General features: G+C 49.1%; 1 protein-coding gene across 1 annotated transcript in view; it reads right to left on the reverse strand.

The window, feature by feature from the left end:
- Positions 1–14,043, reverse strand: part of LOC144180041 (ATP-binding cassette sub-family A member 17-like) — a 65,107-nt gene extending 51,064 nt beyond the window's left edge. Inside the window, exon 1 of the mRNA XM_077708448.1 lies at positions 13,607–14,043. Coding sequence (XP_077564574.1) covers positions 13,607–14,043 — 437 coding nt within the window. The remainder of the gene's footprint in view (positions 1–13,606) is intronic.
- Between the last annotated feature and the right edge of the window lie 1,013 nt (positions 14,044–15,056).

Genomic DNA, 15,056 nt, shown 5'->3' on the forward strand with positions numbered 1-15,056 from the left:
GGTCGTTTTTTCGGCACCCAACAAATTGGGCAAGCTTTGCAAACTGACTGACCCCTGCCTTCCCACGAGACCGAGGTGCAACAAAAAGCACTTAAATAGCTTTGTGGCTTGCGCAGAAGGCGTTGTTTACAGCCTTCCGTTGGACTGCGGGAAAAGGTATATCGGCCAAACAGGGCGGTGCCTAAATGATCGTCTCCGTGAACACGGCAATACTGTAAAAAACAACACGGGGGGATGGCTTGCGTCACACTGTAAGCAGCATGGTTGCAAGCCCCTGTTCGACAAGTGCGCAGTTGTCGCCAAACATAAGAATCAGCTTACGCGAGAAATAATAGAAGCTGACATGATAGCGAAAGCGGGCCGCGATTGTGTTAGTACTGCGTCTGTCGCCTTATCGAAGAAAGAGCGTGATTTTCTGAATGGAGTGTGACGTGTAAGAATGTATTATGACGTGGGCCAGTGGTCATGTGTATATATATGTGTTTTCGTCTGCTAATAAAACTGTTGGAAGTAGCGCATTGTGTTGTCCCACTCGCTTGTCTCTTGTGTCCTAGCGCTTCAAGATTCCGTAATGTCATACCAACATGCCCAAAGCAGCACCCTCGTAAAGATAATGGTTATGGCTGGTGTATAAGGCCAGGTTTGATTATGCGTGATAGGAAATGAGGTTTAAAAACTTAACGCCTGACAAGTACTCAAACACACGTTTCACAGAAACAATGGCATCGTCACCTAGAAAGAGTGATGGATGTAGCGGGATATGTTGTCTGTAGAGTTTTCTGAAGTGATTGTGTCGTGTTGTGTGAAGTGCCTTGCATGTGATTAGTATGTGCACTACGGATAGGGCCTCTCCGCACCTGCTGCACTGGGGTCTAGAAGATCCCGTCAGCAGATGCGAGTGCGTTGCATGGGTGTGCCCTATCCGCAGCCTACCCAAGGCGACTTCCGTGTGTCTGTTGCGTGAGTCAGCTGTGTACCGTCCGAAGTGTGGCTTTATTACATGTAGTTTGTTGTCTCACTGTTCATCCAAGTGTGTTTGCTATGTTCTGCGCAGGTGTTGTCTTATGTGTGGCTTGAGGTCTGTGTAGGGTATCGTTGTAATGTCTACAGTGTTCCTGAGTGCAGCTGCATCGGCCCTCTCGTCTGCCAAATCGTTCCCACCGATCCCTGCGTGTCCTGGGACCCAGCAGAGGACCAGCTCACGCTTTTGTGCATACACGGACATGATAGTGTTGAATACAAGATTAACTATGTGGTTTTTGGGGGCTTGTGCGATGACAGTGCGCGAACAACACTCAAAGAATCTGTGTAGATGATGGAATTGGAATTTGATTTTCAAGAATGTGTCGTAGAATCAGTAAAATTCCATACGCTTCTGCTGAAAAAATTGTTGTGTGCACGCTCATGGTTCTGGCTGCATTGACATTTGGACCATGAGCAGTGCACGACACCATATTGGAGGTTTTAGAAGCGTCACTATAAAATTCTGCACATGTGTATTTAAACTGCAAAGACAAAGTGCTGCAGTATTGCAGTTCGGGGTACACGATTTTTGTCAAGTCTCATAAAAGAAAGGTCGCACGACACAGGGCGAACTTGCCAAGGCGGTAAACTGTTAGAAAAGGATGACCTGTACCCATCTAAAAACGAAGCACTGAGATCCGAAGCTTGCTCTCTCACTCTAAGTGAAAAGGGCAGAGGAACGGATGGGCGATTTACAAAGAGCAGAGTTGTTGATGTATCGTTAAAGACAGGATAAAAAGGATGATTATTCAGCGACGAAATTTTAAAAGCATAAAGCAAGTCCATGTACGTTCGTTGGTTCTCAAGGCTCCACTTATCACACTCGACATTAGGACTCTCGGCAGGGCTAGTGCGAAAAGCACCCAAAGCAAGACGAAGGCCCAAGTGTAGCACTGGGTCCAGAATTCGCAAGGCTGTCTTATTCGCCGACCCATACACCACACTGCCATAGTCCAAACGAGACCCAACCAAAGCAGTATACAAGCGAAGCAGGAGTTCTTTGTCAGAACCATAGGATTCGTGGGAGAGAACCTTAAGGATATTCATTGTTTTAAGACGTTTATGCTAAAGTTCCTTGATGTGGGGAATGAATGTGAGTTTGTGGTCAAACACCACACCTAAAAACTTGTGCTCCTTGTTCACAGGAAACCACACGCCATTAAGAGTAATGTCTGGGTCCATATAGACCCCGCGCTTCCCGGAGAACACAACGCAGGAGCTTTTTACAGCATTCAATTTAAACCCATTCTTGTATGCCCAGCCGGCAAGTTTCTTTACACCAAGCTGGACTTGACGTTCGCAGATTGACATATTGCATGATTTATAGGATGTCTGGACGTCATCTACATACATGGAATAAGAGATTGTAGGTGGCAGTGCCTTACCAAGAGAGTTCATTTTTACTATGAAGAGAGTGCAGCTCAAAACGCCACCTTGTGGCATGCCATTTTCTTGCACGTAAACTTTTGAGAGTGCACCGCCGACTCTTACTCGGAACGTTCTGTCTGACAAGTAACTGACAAGAGCGTTCAACATGTGACCCGAAACACCGAATGACCCGAGGTCACTAAGGATCCCATAACGCCAAGCGGTGTCGTAGGCCTTCTCGAGGTCGAAAAAGACAGTTAAACAGTACTGCTTATGTACGAAGGCATCCTTGATGTATGAGTCAAGTGCAACCAGTTGATCGTTCGTCGATCGCCCCACCCTGAAGCCTGCCTGGCTGCTCTCGAGAAGACCGTTGTACTCAAGGAAGTACACGAGCCTGCGATTTATCATCTTCTCGAAGAGCTTGCACAGGCAGCCGTCAGGGCAATAGGACGGTAACTTGAGGGGTATGACGGGTCCTTTCCCTCCTTCAGGAAAGCTACAACTATAACCTCCTTCCAAGAGTTTGGAATGTGCCCCGAAAGCCATATATTGTTATGTAGGTATAACAGTGTTAGAAGAGTGTCTCCTTGTAGGTGTTGTATCATTGTGTATGTGATGTTGTCTGGGCCTGGAGCTGAGGGTTCACACGTGCTCAAAGCAGCCCTAAGCTCATGCAGTGAAAACTCTGAGTTATAAGAAGATGTTGACCGATTGCTATCTAGTATAGGCTTCTTTTCGGCCATTTGTTTGTGTTTCATGAAAGTGTTTGTGTAGTGTGCTGAACTAGAAACGTGTTGGCAGTGTTGTGCGAGTGTGTCAGCCTGGTCTTCGAGTGTGTCCCCTGTAGTGCTGACCAGAGGCAGGCTGTGTGTTTGTTGTCCTTTGAGTTTGCGTATTCTCGTCCATACTTTGCGTGTGTCCGTGTAGGCGTTTATGGATGTTATGAAGGAACGCCAACTCTCTCGTTTTGTCTCACGGCGCACACGTTTTCCTAATGCCTTGGGGCCCGTTTGAACAAAATGAGGCTACCCGACGTGGTGTACCGACGAAGGACACCACATGCCTTGTTCTGGGGCTCTCGCGCCTGCCTACAGTCCACATTCCACCACAGCCTCCGCTGGTTGCGCGGGGCACCAGAGGCGTGGGGAATGGACTTTTCGGCGGCGTCGAGGATGTGCGCCGGGAGCAGTTGGGTAGCTTATTCAATGTGTAGGGGTCCTATGGATGTGTGGTGTAGTTGGGATGTCTCTGTAAATGTATTCCAGTTAGCTCTTGCTTCATTAAACCTTTTATGGGAAGATGGACTGCTCGGGCCTGTACGTATATACGTTAATGAAGTAGGGAAATAATCACTACCATATGGGTCCTTGCCCACACCCCACTCAAGACATGGAAAGAAAATTGCAGAACCAATAGCCAGGTCAAGATGTGAGTATGTGTTGTGACCTATGTTATGGTATGTAGGTTGTTTATTGTTGAAAAGGCATGCTCCAGAAGATGTAAGGAATTTCTCTATCAGGCGACCTCGGGCATCCGTTCTAGAAGAGCCCCAAAGAGAGTTGTGAGCATTAAGGTCGCCTGTAAGGATGTATGGTTCGGGCAGCTGGTCAACCAGCGCCTCGAAGTCGGAGCTTGTAAGTGCAACATCAGGAGGAATGTATATGAAGCATACCGTTATCAACCTATTAAATATTATTGTGCGAACAGCTACAGCCTCAAGGACGGTGTTCAAGGTGACAGGGTGGCATGCTAAGGATTTGCGGGCGATTATGGCCACACCGCCAGAAGAGTGTGTGCAGCCATCCCTGTCTTTCCTGTATACCAGGTAACTATTCAAGAAATTTGTGTGTTTGGAATTCAGATGTGTTTCTTGGACACTCATTAAACTTGGCTGATTGGAATGGAGAATCTCATACACGTCGTGAAGATTATTGAGAAGGCCTTTGCAGTTACATTGAACAATATTTTCTCTTCCCATTATTATGTGTTCAGAGCTACTGGAGTGTGACTATTTATGTAGGGTCTTTCGGGGCTTGCACTCTTGGAAGAGGTTTTCTGGCCTTCTCTACTGATCTGGACGTCGCAGCCCGTTCCTTCCGTTGCGATGAAAGCCGGAAGGGCTCGACGTCCATGTCGTCATCTGAAGGCAATGGGGTGCCCAGCGGACTGGGCCCCCTTGACGTGGTACCCTTTTGGGTGTTCTTTGCCTGCGGTGCCAGTGCCGAAGGCGTAGGGAACACCACAGATGGCACAGGCAGTGAGGCGGCGGAGGGGGTCACTGCGACTGCGTCCGTCTCCATCTCGTCCGGGCCCTCGCGTGTGCTTCGGGCCGGTGGAGAAGAGGAAACAGTGGGTGCAGCAGCTTCCCCACCATACTTGGTTGCCACCACAGCCGCTGCCTACTCAGCGAGCGGTGCGAGGGCGGGTTGGGCTGCCAGAGGCAACCCAGGGGGGGGGGGGGGGCGGGGGCGGGACCAAGTCCGACTCGCGGTACTGGGTCACCGCCGAAACCAGACGCCGCTCCGCCCCCCGGCGAGCTGCGTCGGCGTACCTCCACAGAGGGAAAGAGGTGAACCTCTTCCGCGCCTCTGGGAAGGTGATGTTCTCAGTTATCTTGATGTTGATGATCTTTTTCTTTGTTTGAAATTTTTCACATTTGCGGGAGTACGCTGCATGCGGTCCCCCGCAGTTCACACACGTGAGGGTGTCGGATGGGCAGTTGTCGCTGGGGTGATCGTACGCGGCGCATTTTGCACAAGTCGTTCGGCCACGGCAAGAGTTTGTACCGTGCCCTAACCGCTGGCACTTGAAGCAGCGGCGCGGGTTCGGATTGAAAGGACGAATGGAGCTTCGAATGAAGCCTGCATTTATGTATTGTAGAAGTGCCGAGCGGTCAAAGGTCAGGATAATGTGTTTGGTGGGGATTATCTTGTCGTCCCTGCGCATCGTGATGCGCCGCACACCTGTGACGCCTTGATCCTTCAAACCTTTGAGAAGGTCGGCATTGGTTACCGTCAGGAGATCTGTCTCAGAAATCACACCCTGGGAGCTGTTTAGGCTCCTGTGGGGCGTGACCCTGATGTCCAGATCATGGATGCGGGTTTGTGCAAGAAGAGTGCGGGCTTGTTGTTCGGCATTGAGTTCTACAAGGATTTCTCCAGTCCTGAGCTTTTTAGCTTGATGTTTGCAACCTATGGTGCTTTGCAGAAATTTAGAGATCAAGAATACGGACATGGAAGCGACAGGTCTTGCTGAGTCGGCCGACTCAATCGCAAGAAAACGAGAATAGTTTTTCACGGTTGTTGACAAGACAGTTGTTGAAAGAGGTGGGAGCGAAACTTCGGTGCGGCCCCTTTTCGGGGGCCGATCACGTTTGGGGAAGGGTTTGGAAAATGCCATATGATACATTGGAAAGCAGGGAGACGGGGGTACTTTCTTCTTTGACCTTACCCTGGTAGTCAAAGAGGTCCCGCAGCTCCCTGCCTGGTAGACAGACAGGGAGCCCATCCGCCGGAGCTTGACCTGGGCTCCGACGGCCACCGTTTGTGGTTTCTACCCCTCACCATACAACACATCGCCACGGTTGGATCCAGCCAGAGTCCTTCAATGCTTTACTGGTCACGAAACTTCGGCGCTCGTTTTATATAGGGACCGCGCGCGCCACTACAGGCGCCACCGCCGCACGAAGGTCATCCAGCCGCCGCTTTCGCGGCGCATTGGCCTGCTCTTGGCGTGCAAACGCTCGCTGCTTTTGGTGTCTGCGCGCTGATTAAGTGTGTTTTTTTTTTCGTAGTAGAGCGATGAATAGTCCAGTCATCACCTGCCTTCAATGGGGTTTTATTTTTCGTAGTAAATTACCGTACACTTCGGCCGCGAACGGCAACGGCTTCTGCGTGCTATGGCACAAGCGCTGCGCCGTCGTGTTTTCAGATTTTTAAACCTCTATTTCTTCTTTTCTTAAAGCAAAAGTTGTAAATACCACACATACGGTAGCTGCGTAGTCACGGACTGCTGCGGGCCCATCGATAATACAATAAAAAAAAACTGAAAGAAACCAAGTACGCGTCGTTCAGACTACGCTTAATGAATCCGTTGATTGCTTTGGAATGCACAGAACACTAAAAGAGATAGCCCAATAGTATTGTCCTTTCAATGAGTGGGTGCATACTTGAGAACATATAAAAACGCTGCAGAAACGCGAAGGATCAAAACACGAAGAGATATACGTTGCACCATGTGTCTTTCCGCTTCCACGCTTTGCAATTCATGCAAAAACAGGAAGCGAAAAAAGAACAATAAAACTGGTTTTATCACACGCAACAAAAATTCAATGTCACGAAGGGAGACAAAAGAGCGTGGTCCAGCGTACAAAAATTTATTTTTTCGCGCTGCGATGTGCAGGACACGGAGGAAACAGAATATTGCCACGTAGCCAAGAACGACGCAAAGCTTTTCTGAACGCAGCGAGCTAGCGAGCTCCTGTTCTACAGAAGACTAGAATGAAACACAAACGTCGAAGAAGCGACCGCAGTGTGACGTGCACAGAGAACGTCAATAAAGTGAGCTGCGCGGCGTTCGCTATGCATGCATTACTCTCGGAACGTTATTAATTTCAGATCCATGGAAATGGGATCGAGAACATTGTCGAAGAAACAAAAAATCAAGTTGGCGACAAGGTGGCACCCTTTTCATATCAAACAATATTGCCCGACGGGACGTACGACAAAAAGAGCAAACGGGCGCTCCGGTTGAAACGCCAGATAAGAAACCGGAATCGGCCACGCGCGGTTAAAAAATAAACAAGACGAACCCTAGGGGATAATTCGCGAAAATATGAAAAGTAAAAGCACAAGGACGTCCCAAAGCTTTTTTACACGCGAGCCTGAGCGCAAGGTAATACAAGTTTGCAAACAGGTAATGAAGCACCGCTACAACCTGACTGATATGACAAAAATCCGGCTTTTAGTTAGCCTTGTACAATTCTAGGTCCACGATGCTCTCAAAAGGGTACATTGCTTTTTCCATTCTCACACACAGTGCATTTCCACGCACTGTCACACACTTATAATCGAAGCTGAAATCTCCAGTTTCTTGCCTTGGAATGGCGCGCCTCCATTTCTCTCGCAGCTCCCCGTCGCTCGCTCAACAGAACAAGGAAACATTTTCTGTGGTATCGTTGTACAAGCAACGACATCCCGGGACGCAAACTATGTTAGGCATCGTCGTTGCACTACTTAAGTCGCATCACAAGAGCGCGAGATGCACATTGCATTTTTTTCCCGCACAAAACAAACACAACTCGCCGCGGCTCCGCCGTTCGAGCCAGCGCAACGCCGCCCGAGGAGTGACCTCAGTGAGAGGGTGGCGCCACCGCGCGGCGGCCAAACGCAGCATATGAAGCTCTCCCATTGAGTTACGGAGCAGTTTCGTTACCAGTAAAGCATTGAAGGACTCTGATCCAGCTTATGTTTGGGGGCTCGGGGTCCGCGGTGTCGCCAACACCGTCACCATGATTGCTCAAGGTGCCCTGTGCGGGGACTACCTTAGTAATGCTCCCTGCTCAATGCGACTGGCATTGACCATCAGGCACAGTTTCCTCACATCTCGCTGAGCCGCATCGGAGCAGTTTCGGCAAAAAACCGCCTTTTAAGCAGGATGGTCAGCAAAAGGGGATTGGCGCCGCGTGGTGCAATGGGCGTATTACTTCCAGATTTGCCTGCCATTTTTACCTCCGCCCGCTCCCGCGCTTTCTTGTCCGAGTCAATTTTTGTCCTCCGAATTTTCTTAGGTCTTTCCTACATCGAGTTAATGACGTTCCCTTCTTCCAGACCTGTCTCTCAGTAGAGACTGTGTTATCCTCGTGATCAACCAGTTGTCGTTTTGTCTCACTAGATCGACAGCCAAAGCCCATATGTGCCAGGCCAACAAACACACGCAAACGATCATCACGACGCACCAAACGCCGCGCCTGGAGTTCCGCCTACTTCATCTGTGGGTGAAACGTGGGAGCCTTACAAAGTGGTGGAAGTGGCAAACACAGTCGTCGCCTTCACAGACGCATGAACAAGCATAACAAGAAAGGGACGGGATACGCGAAAGCACTCTGTAGAGAAAATTGCCTTGAATTTTGCGACGCCTTCAAGGCACACGGTCGACCAAGGAAACGTGGCAATTTCACGGTCACCTGATTGACCCACTAACAAGCAACAGTGAAACCAACCGCAGCTTAGCTCGCACTCTCAACAACTACAAGGGCGTCGCTCCAGCACTAATGAAAGCAGTCAAAGATAAGTACTTTCCGACAAGCCCACCAGGCACCCCCATCACTACATGGGGCGCCCCAACGACAACCTAGAGAAGCCAATCCTTCACGAACTGAAGGTAGCGATAGCTAAGAGTAAAAAAAACAGCCACCCTAGACAACACAGCGTCACATACAAACTTGCAAACAATCGGAGGGACGATTTTCTTGCCTCCCTCCAGGAACACCTCAATTCAATCTGCGCTTTAGGCCCCTTACCTTTTCATAGAAATTAGCAGAGGCACGATTCATTACGAAAACTAGAAATTTTTTAGGCTTCATAATACCCCATGTGGATAACCTCATACCTAAATCCCCAACGTCCTGCGTGGGAAAGGTGATGGAAAGGATCATCCCCAATCGGCCACAGAAACGCCTGGACAAAACCGAGTTGATGCCCACGTTCATGTTTGACTTCAGGCAAAACCTCGGCACACAGGATATACTCCTTCAACTAAAGGTGCTCATACTCAAAGAAACCACCCGAAATTCTTTAAGAGCAGTTTTGACCGTCGACCGTAAGGGGGCCTTCGACAATGTTACTCATGCCAGCATAAAGGCTGCCCTCATAGCCACGGTCTGCTGGAAACGGACATACTTATACATAACAGACTTCCAATCCGATCCTATGGCGACACTCAAGATTTCGACAGTTACATCCAATTTCATCAGGCTTGCTGTCCACGGGACCTCTCAGGGGTCCGTGCTCTCTCCGTTGGTGTTCAACCTGGCCCTACTGAGCCTCCCTGGAAGACTTCCGGATATATTAAATCTCGCCTACGCCCTGTACGCCGATGATATTACCCTTTAGACGTTAACTTGGTCCCTCGGAGAGATCCAAGACTTGCTTCAACAGGCCATGGAAGTAGTATGCAAATATGCTAAAGCATGTGGCCTCCACTGTTCTCCTCAAAAATCGGAGCTCCTTGTCATGCACACTCATGCCTAATGACGCAAAACGGAATATATTCAAATACTTCTTCATGGTTAAACCATCAGTCGATGCCCCAGCATCAAGATCATGGGCGCGCACCTCCAGGCCATTACCACGAGTGACGTTTCCTTGCAGCCCCTCAAACACAGCATTAATCAAATCGTACAGATAATCAGACGAGTTGCAACCAAGAAGCGAGGCCTCAAGGAAGCCGATACCTTTCGACTAATTCAAGCTTTTGTCCTCTCGAGTATCACTTAGGTCACCCCTACCTTCTTCTCGGAAAGTGGGAAATAAAAATGCTTGATATAATTAGAAATGCGGTTAAGCAGGCGATTGGTCTTCCCATGAGTGCGTCCACGGAGAGGCTGCTTAGGATGGGGCTTCACAACATGTTCGAAGAGCTGATAGAGGACCACCTTTCTAACCAGAAACTCCGACTGCGCAGAACTCAGTGGGTCAAAGCATCTTTCACCAGATTGGCTGCGCAGCACAAGATGGCATTCCGCATGATGCGCTCCCGAACTCTTGGTGACAAGAACGAAAGATGCCCCCTTTCTTTACCTCAAAATATGAACCCCTCACGGCATGAGGGTTGCCGACAAACACAGGCTCATGCACCCAACATCACTCTCGGCGGGGTTCACAAGGTAATATACACAGACGCCTCCCAGCATCGAGGGAGTACGACATCATCGTGGCTACCACCAGAACCAACCTTTTTGCGTGTGCCTCACTCAAGACACAAGAAATGACCGGAACAGAAGAGGCAGCCATCGCCTTGGCTCTCACTCAACTTTGGGTTCGGAAGGTAGTAACCGATTCCCAATAAGCCAACCGGAGTTGCCAGCTGAATTAGGTGTCCCGAGCTGCACTGTGCGTGTTAAAAAGCTCCGCCCCAACGGGTTCACTTCAGCTCATCTCAACGCCCGCTTACGCTTCCGTGTAGGCCAACGAATATTCCCACCAATAAGCGTGTGCTTTTACTCACCAGGCTACGCAGTTGCACGAGGGCAGTCATCCCTTTTTTTAAGTTCAGGGACATAACGCAGCATTATCGCCTTGAGAGACAGACCCGACCCCTGCCCCACCATGACCTTTCCAGGGAACAACTACCAACAGCTCATACAATCCAACTCCTTCTTATACCGGATGCGTCTTCAGCTAATGCGCCCGATTTGCTACGACGCTGTATATAAATTTTGCTGAGAAGTACACTTCGCCACATAATCAGGGCTTTCGCCACATAATCAGCCCTGAGCACCGTCCTATCTTCCCCTCAACTACCCAACAAGAACAAATGGATATTCCTGCCCACTCCTTCAATGTTCCTGTCCACTCCCTCTCTGTCTACCCAGCTTCAGTTGGTGGACAGAGCACAGGTGGCGCGGACAGCATAGGGGCTCCAGTCAAGAAGGACAACCTTCCTGGGCCGCCCACTGGGCCGTTGAGAAATCTCAATAAAGTGCTTGTTCCTCCTCCCCCATTTCTTTTTGTTAATAGTAACTATGATATCTTCTGAGAAGCTCGAGATCTCTCCTTGATGCGGGCGTCTCGTTTCTTCTCCGTGAAAGTTACCCTTACTATCCTCTGTTCCATGCGTAGGGATAGCGAGCCGACCTAAGGTCTCCTTCCAGTTGTTGAGAAAGGCGACAAGGTTCCGCTCGATACTTAATCGCCGTAGCACTAATTGGTGGCAGACTACTCTTTTCAGTGGTAACGTAGCTTACTATTATTATTAGCTGTGATTATTACATGAGGAAACGCAGCCAATACGAAATCGACACCGGGTTTCCTCCTAGTGGTTTGAATCAGCAATGGCAACCTGTGGTGTGTACTTATACTGGTTTACTTGTTCTAGCCTTCCGTTACCTAATTGAAAGCGGGCGCTTTTGTCATGCTTATACATTATTCGTTTAGATTTGCCTATATTCATTCGTGGCTCCGGCAAAGCTCTCTGGTTGTGGTTCATCAGGTATATTTTCCAGGTGCTCTGCCTACTCACTGAGAAAGACTGTTATCTGTAAACATCAGGCTCAAGTATTCTCCGTTTATCCGTAATAGTACGTTTTCCTAGTCAATTACTCGCCGCGGTGTCTCAGTGGCTATGGCGTTGTGGTTCTAAGCGTTTGACACCGGCCGTGGGTTCTGCTTTTCAGGTGGAGCCACAAAGGGAAAAGGCCTGCGTGTGAAGAGTTTAATGAGCGCAAAACTTCCAATGTGGTCAAAGTTATACCGGAGCCCTCACAACGGAGCACCTGGTATAACAAGTAAAACTTGGACGCTTAAACCCCAGCATCAATCAATTTTCTAGTCAAGCCTTTTAAATACCCCCTCGAGACATTCTGCGAACAGTTGTGAGAAGGCGGCATCTTCCTGTCGCGCTCCAGTCTTGATTCGGAACGTTTCTCTCTTCTTGTGTAAAATAATCGAAAAAACCATGCGCAACCCATAAAGAGTGCTTAGCGGTCATGTGGCGTTCTAACGCGAATCTTTATTTATCTCGTCCAGCGGTTTTTCCGGCATGCGCAATTTGACCGTCATTTTACCTGAGCTGCGCAACACTCTTCGAGCGCATCACGTAACTCACCTGGCCGGCTTTCAGTGTTGCGCACAAGGCGCCGTTTTCAATCAGTTCTGTTTAAGTGAGCGGCGGCGGCGGCTGCGGTCGGGGTGGCGGTTCAGCTGATAGGCAGCGGACATCCGCCGCCGCCTCGCTGCCCTACAGCTACTAGCAGAAGAATGCGCCGCTGGGTCGTCTCGAGCTACGCCCCTCTTCGTAAGCCCGGCGAAGAACAATGCCGCGTTCGCAATGAATGAAAGCGACGTCGGTCGTACTTCTGTGAGCGGTGCACGGGAACAGAGAGATTTGAGCCGTGGTGGCCAAGCGGCGTCTCACCACCCGGGGGATATTGCTCGCAGAGCTCCTTTACTTGGCGGGTGAAAACGAAATGCCAAAGAGGCACAGCTAGCTTCGCAGACTGAGGAACGCTGAGCCATTCGCCGCCGCGTTGACCGCGAATGAAAGCGAGGCCCGGCGTTCTTCTCGAGAGTTGCACGGAACCCTACGGCTTTGTGCCGTTCTCGGCGAGTGGCCTCCGTTCACCCGGCATTTGCCTAACGATGCGCGGCTACCCAAGCTTAATCACACTCATGTCTAGCCAATGACGTAGACATGGTGAATTTTATTTTCGCACATAGCAACGTAAGCGAGATGAAGAAGGGGACATCATTCTGAGGAAAGAAGAGAAGGAGTACGAGGAACTTTTGGACGACATGTTAACGGCATAATCAATTCAGTCTGATTTAAATACAGCTATTCTTTCTTTCCGGTGTCTTGGGACTCCTTTGTTCCACGTGGAACAGCCGTTATTCATAACTGAACCATATGTGTATACCTAAGTATATTTGCCCGTAAATTAGAGGTTCACCCACATCCACATGCACATTCAGGGTTAGCTGTGCTACGCTGCAGCCATTTTTTTCTTTGATTCTGCCCAACTGAATAAACCAGTTTCGCTGCGCATTCCTCCACCATGTGAACGGCTTGGCCCTTAAACTTTGTTCAGGCAAAATCTACGACTGAAAGCGTACGCGATTGATGTACCACCTAAAGGGAACCATTTGGCGCGAATGGTCTTGTAGCCATGTGAATAATGACATTTTAAAATGTGTGTGCCAATAACTCTGAGCTACAAACACAACCGAGTATAAGGTAGAGCGCCACGCATAGTTTAGATAATTTTTTGTCAGTGAAGTGCAGGAAGAGATGGAGGCAGGGGAAGACCTGAGACCGATCCTACAGGTTTTCATTCTTTTATCCAGCCTTTTATCCAACATTGGCACCTTCGTTTGTACGAAACTGTATCGTTTTTCGCATTGCAATGTTTAACATGCTAACGCCGCTGTGCGTCAGGTATGCTTGTTATTGCGCTCTCAGAAATTATACGAGCATCGCGAGGATGCGTTTTACTCACCCTGTGTCGTTAAACACTCCGACCACTGCAGACTTCGAACCATACTCAAAATAACTTTCTTTCAACACCTCGAGCAGCTCCTTATCAAGGTCCTTGGTTTTGTCGATAGAGATGTTGCTGTTCTCCAGAAGTACCTCAAAGTTGCTGGAGAGGTTGGTACTGTTCCCAGTAACGTGATGCAGGAAGGCACGAACGCCAGGCCCATAAAAAGCAGCAGCGCCTAAAGGAATGCGCGTCACTGCCGGACCGACATCTTCCGTTTCTTGTAGTTCACCCACGATGAGAGGTAGGAGAGCTATGAGCACAGGTAGGAGCCAACCGAAGATAAAGAGAGTTTTTGAGTTGGACAGGTAGGCGTAGCGCTTGCCGAGAAGAGCCCGGAACTGAACGCACACGCCAGGCGCCTGACCGGAGCGCCGGGCTTTACGCCTGTGCATTTTCGTGGTGCCTAGAACGTCACTCACTGCAAAGTAACAAAAGCAAAACTGATGCTTTCATTTCGTAGCAAAAAAAAACGAATTCACTAACCAGAACAGCAGCGATCTTGGTGAATATTAGATAATCAATAGCTCCCCAGTATCGTGCACATGGTTTTTTCGGTAAATTGTATCCTTCGTAGACACTCTTTTGTTATGGGTAGTACACAACGGTTTCTTTCTGGTGCTCGCTTTCTTGCAACTCCTGTTAATCAACTTGGCTTTGTATCACTACATACTTATTCTTTCTACCTAACCCTTCCAACCTTTAGTGCATCACGTTTTAGGCGACTTGCAAATCATACTGTTTTAGAAGGCACTGTACTTCGGGCGAAGGCGAATCTCGGTTGGACAAATATAAACGCTGATATATAGTACAGGCTGTGATACCAGGCTTGCAAGCGCGAATGCATGGGCACAGAGCCACGACGAAATGCGTATATTTATGATTCGATATGCTAAAGCTTCATTTATGCTGTGAGGCACGCCGCAGTGAAAGACTATGAATTAACTGAGACCGAGGAATCTTGAGCCACAGGCGTTTCATTTTTCCTGGTCTTTCAGAAAAACCGGCAGCCGAAGTGCATGACATAAAACGCGTCATTCTTTCGGCTCAAGGGCAAGTGCCTTAGGGATGAAGCCACTGGGATGGGGACCAGGCTAGAAGACGGCAGGCGACCCGTATTCAATATGACGAAGTATTACGGGTGCACAACGATATGGCAAAGCATTGCGGACGAAGATATGACAAAGAAGTGCGGGTACACCATTAGAGATGACGACATAATCGACTGACATATTGGCGGTCTGTGTACCAGTGACATATAGGCCTCCTGCGCTGGAGTTTTACGACATGCAGCGCCCTTAGTGGCCGACGCCTCTGGGTAGTACAAAAGCAGACGACTCTCACCGCCCTCCATGTGTTTTCTAATACAAGCCAGACCGAAAGTTGGTTGTACTAACAATCACATTGT

Source organism: Haemaphysalis longicornis, unplaced genomic scaffold, assembly GCF_048455015.1.
Source record: "Haemaphysalis longicornis isolate Haplotype H1 unplaced genomic scaffold, Haemaphysalis longicornis Haplotype H1 scaffold_4, whole genome shotgun sequence".
Lineage (NCBI taxonomy): Eukaryota > Metazoa > Arthropoda > Arachnida > Ixodida > Ixodidae > Haemaphysalis > Haemaphysalis longicornis.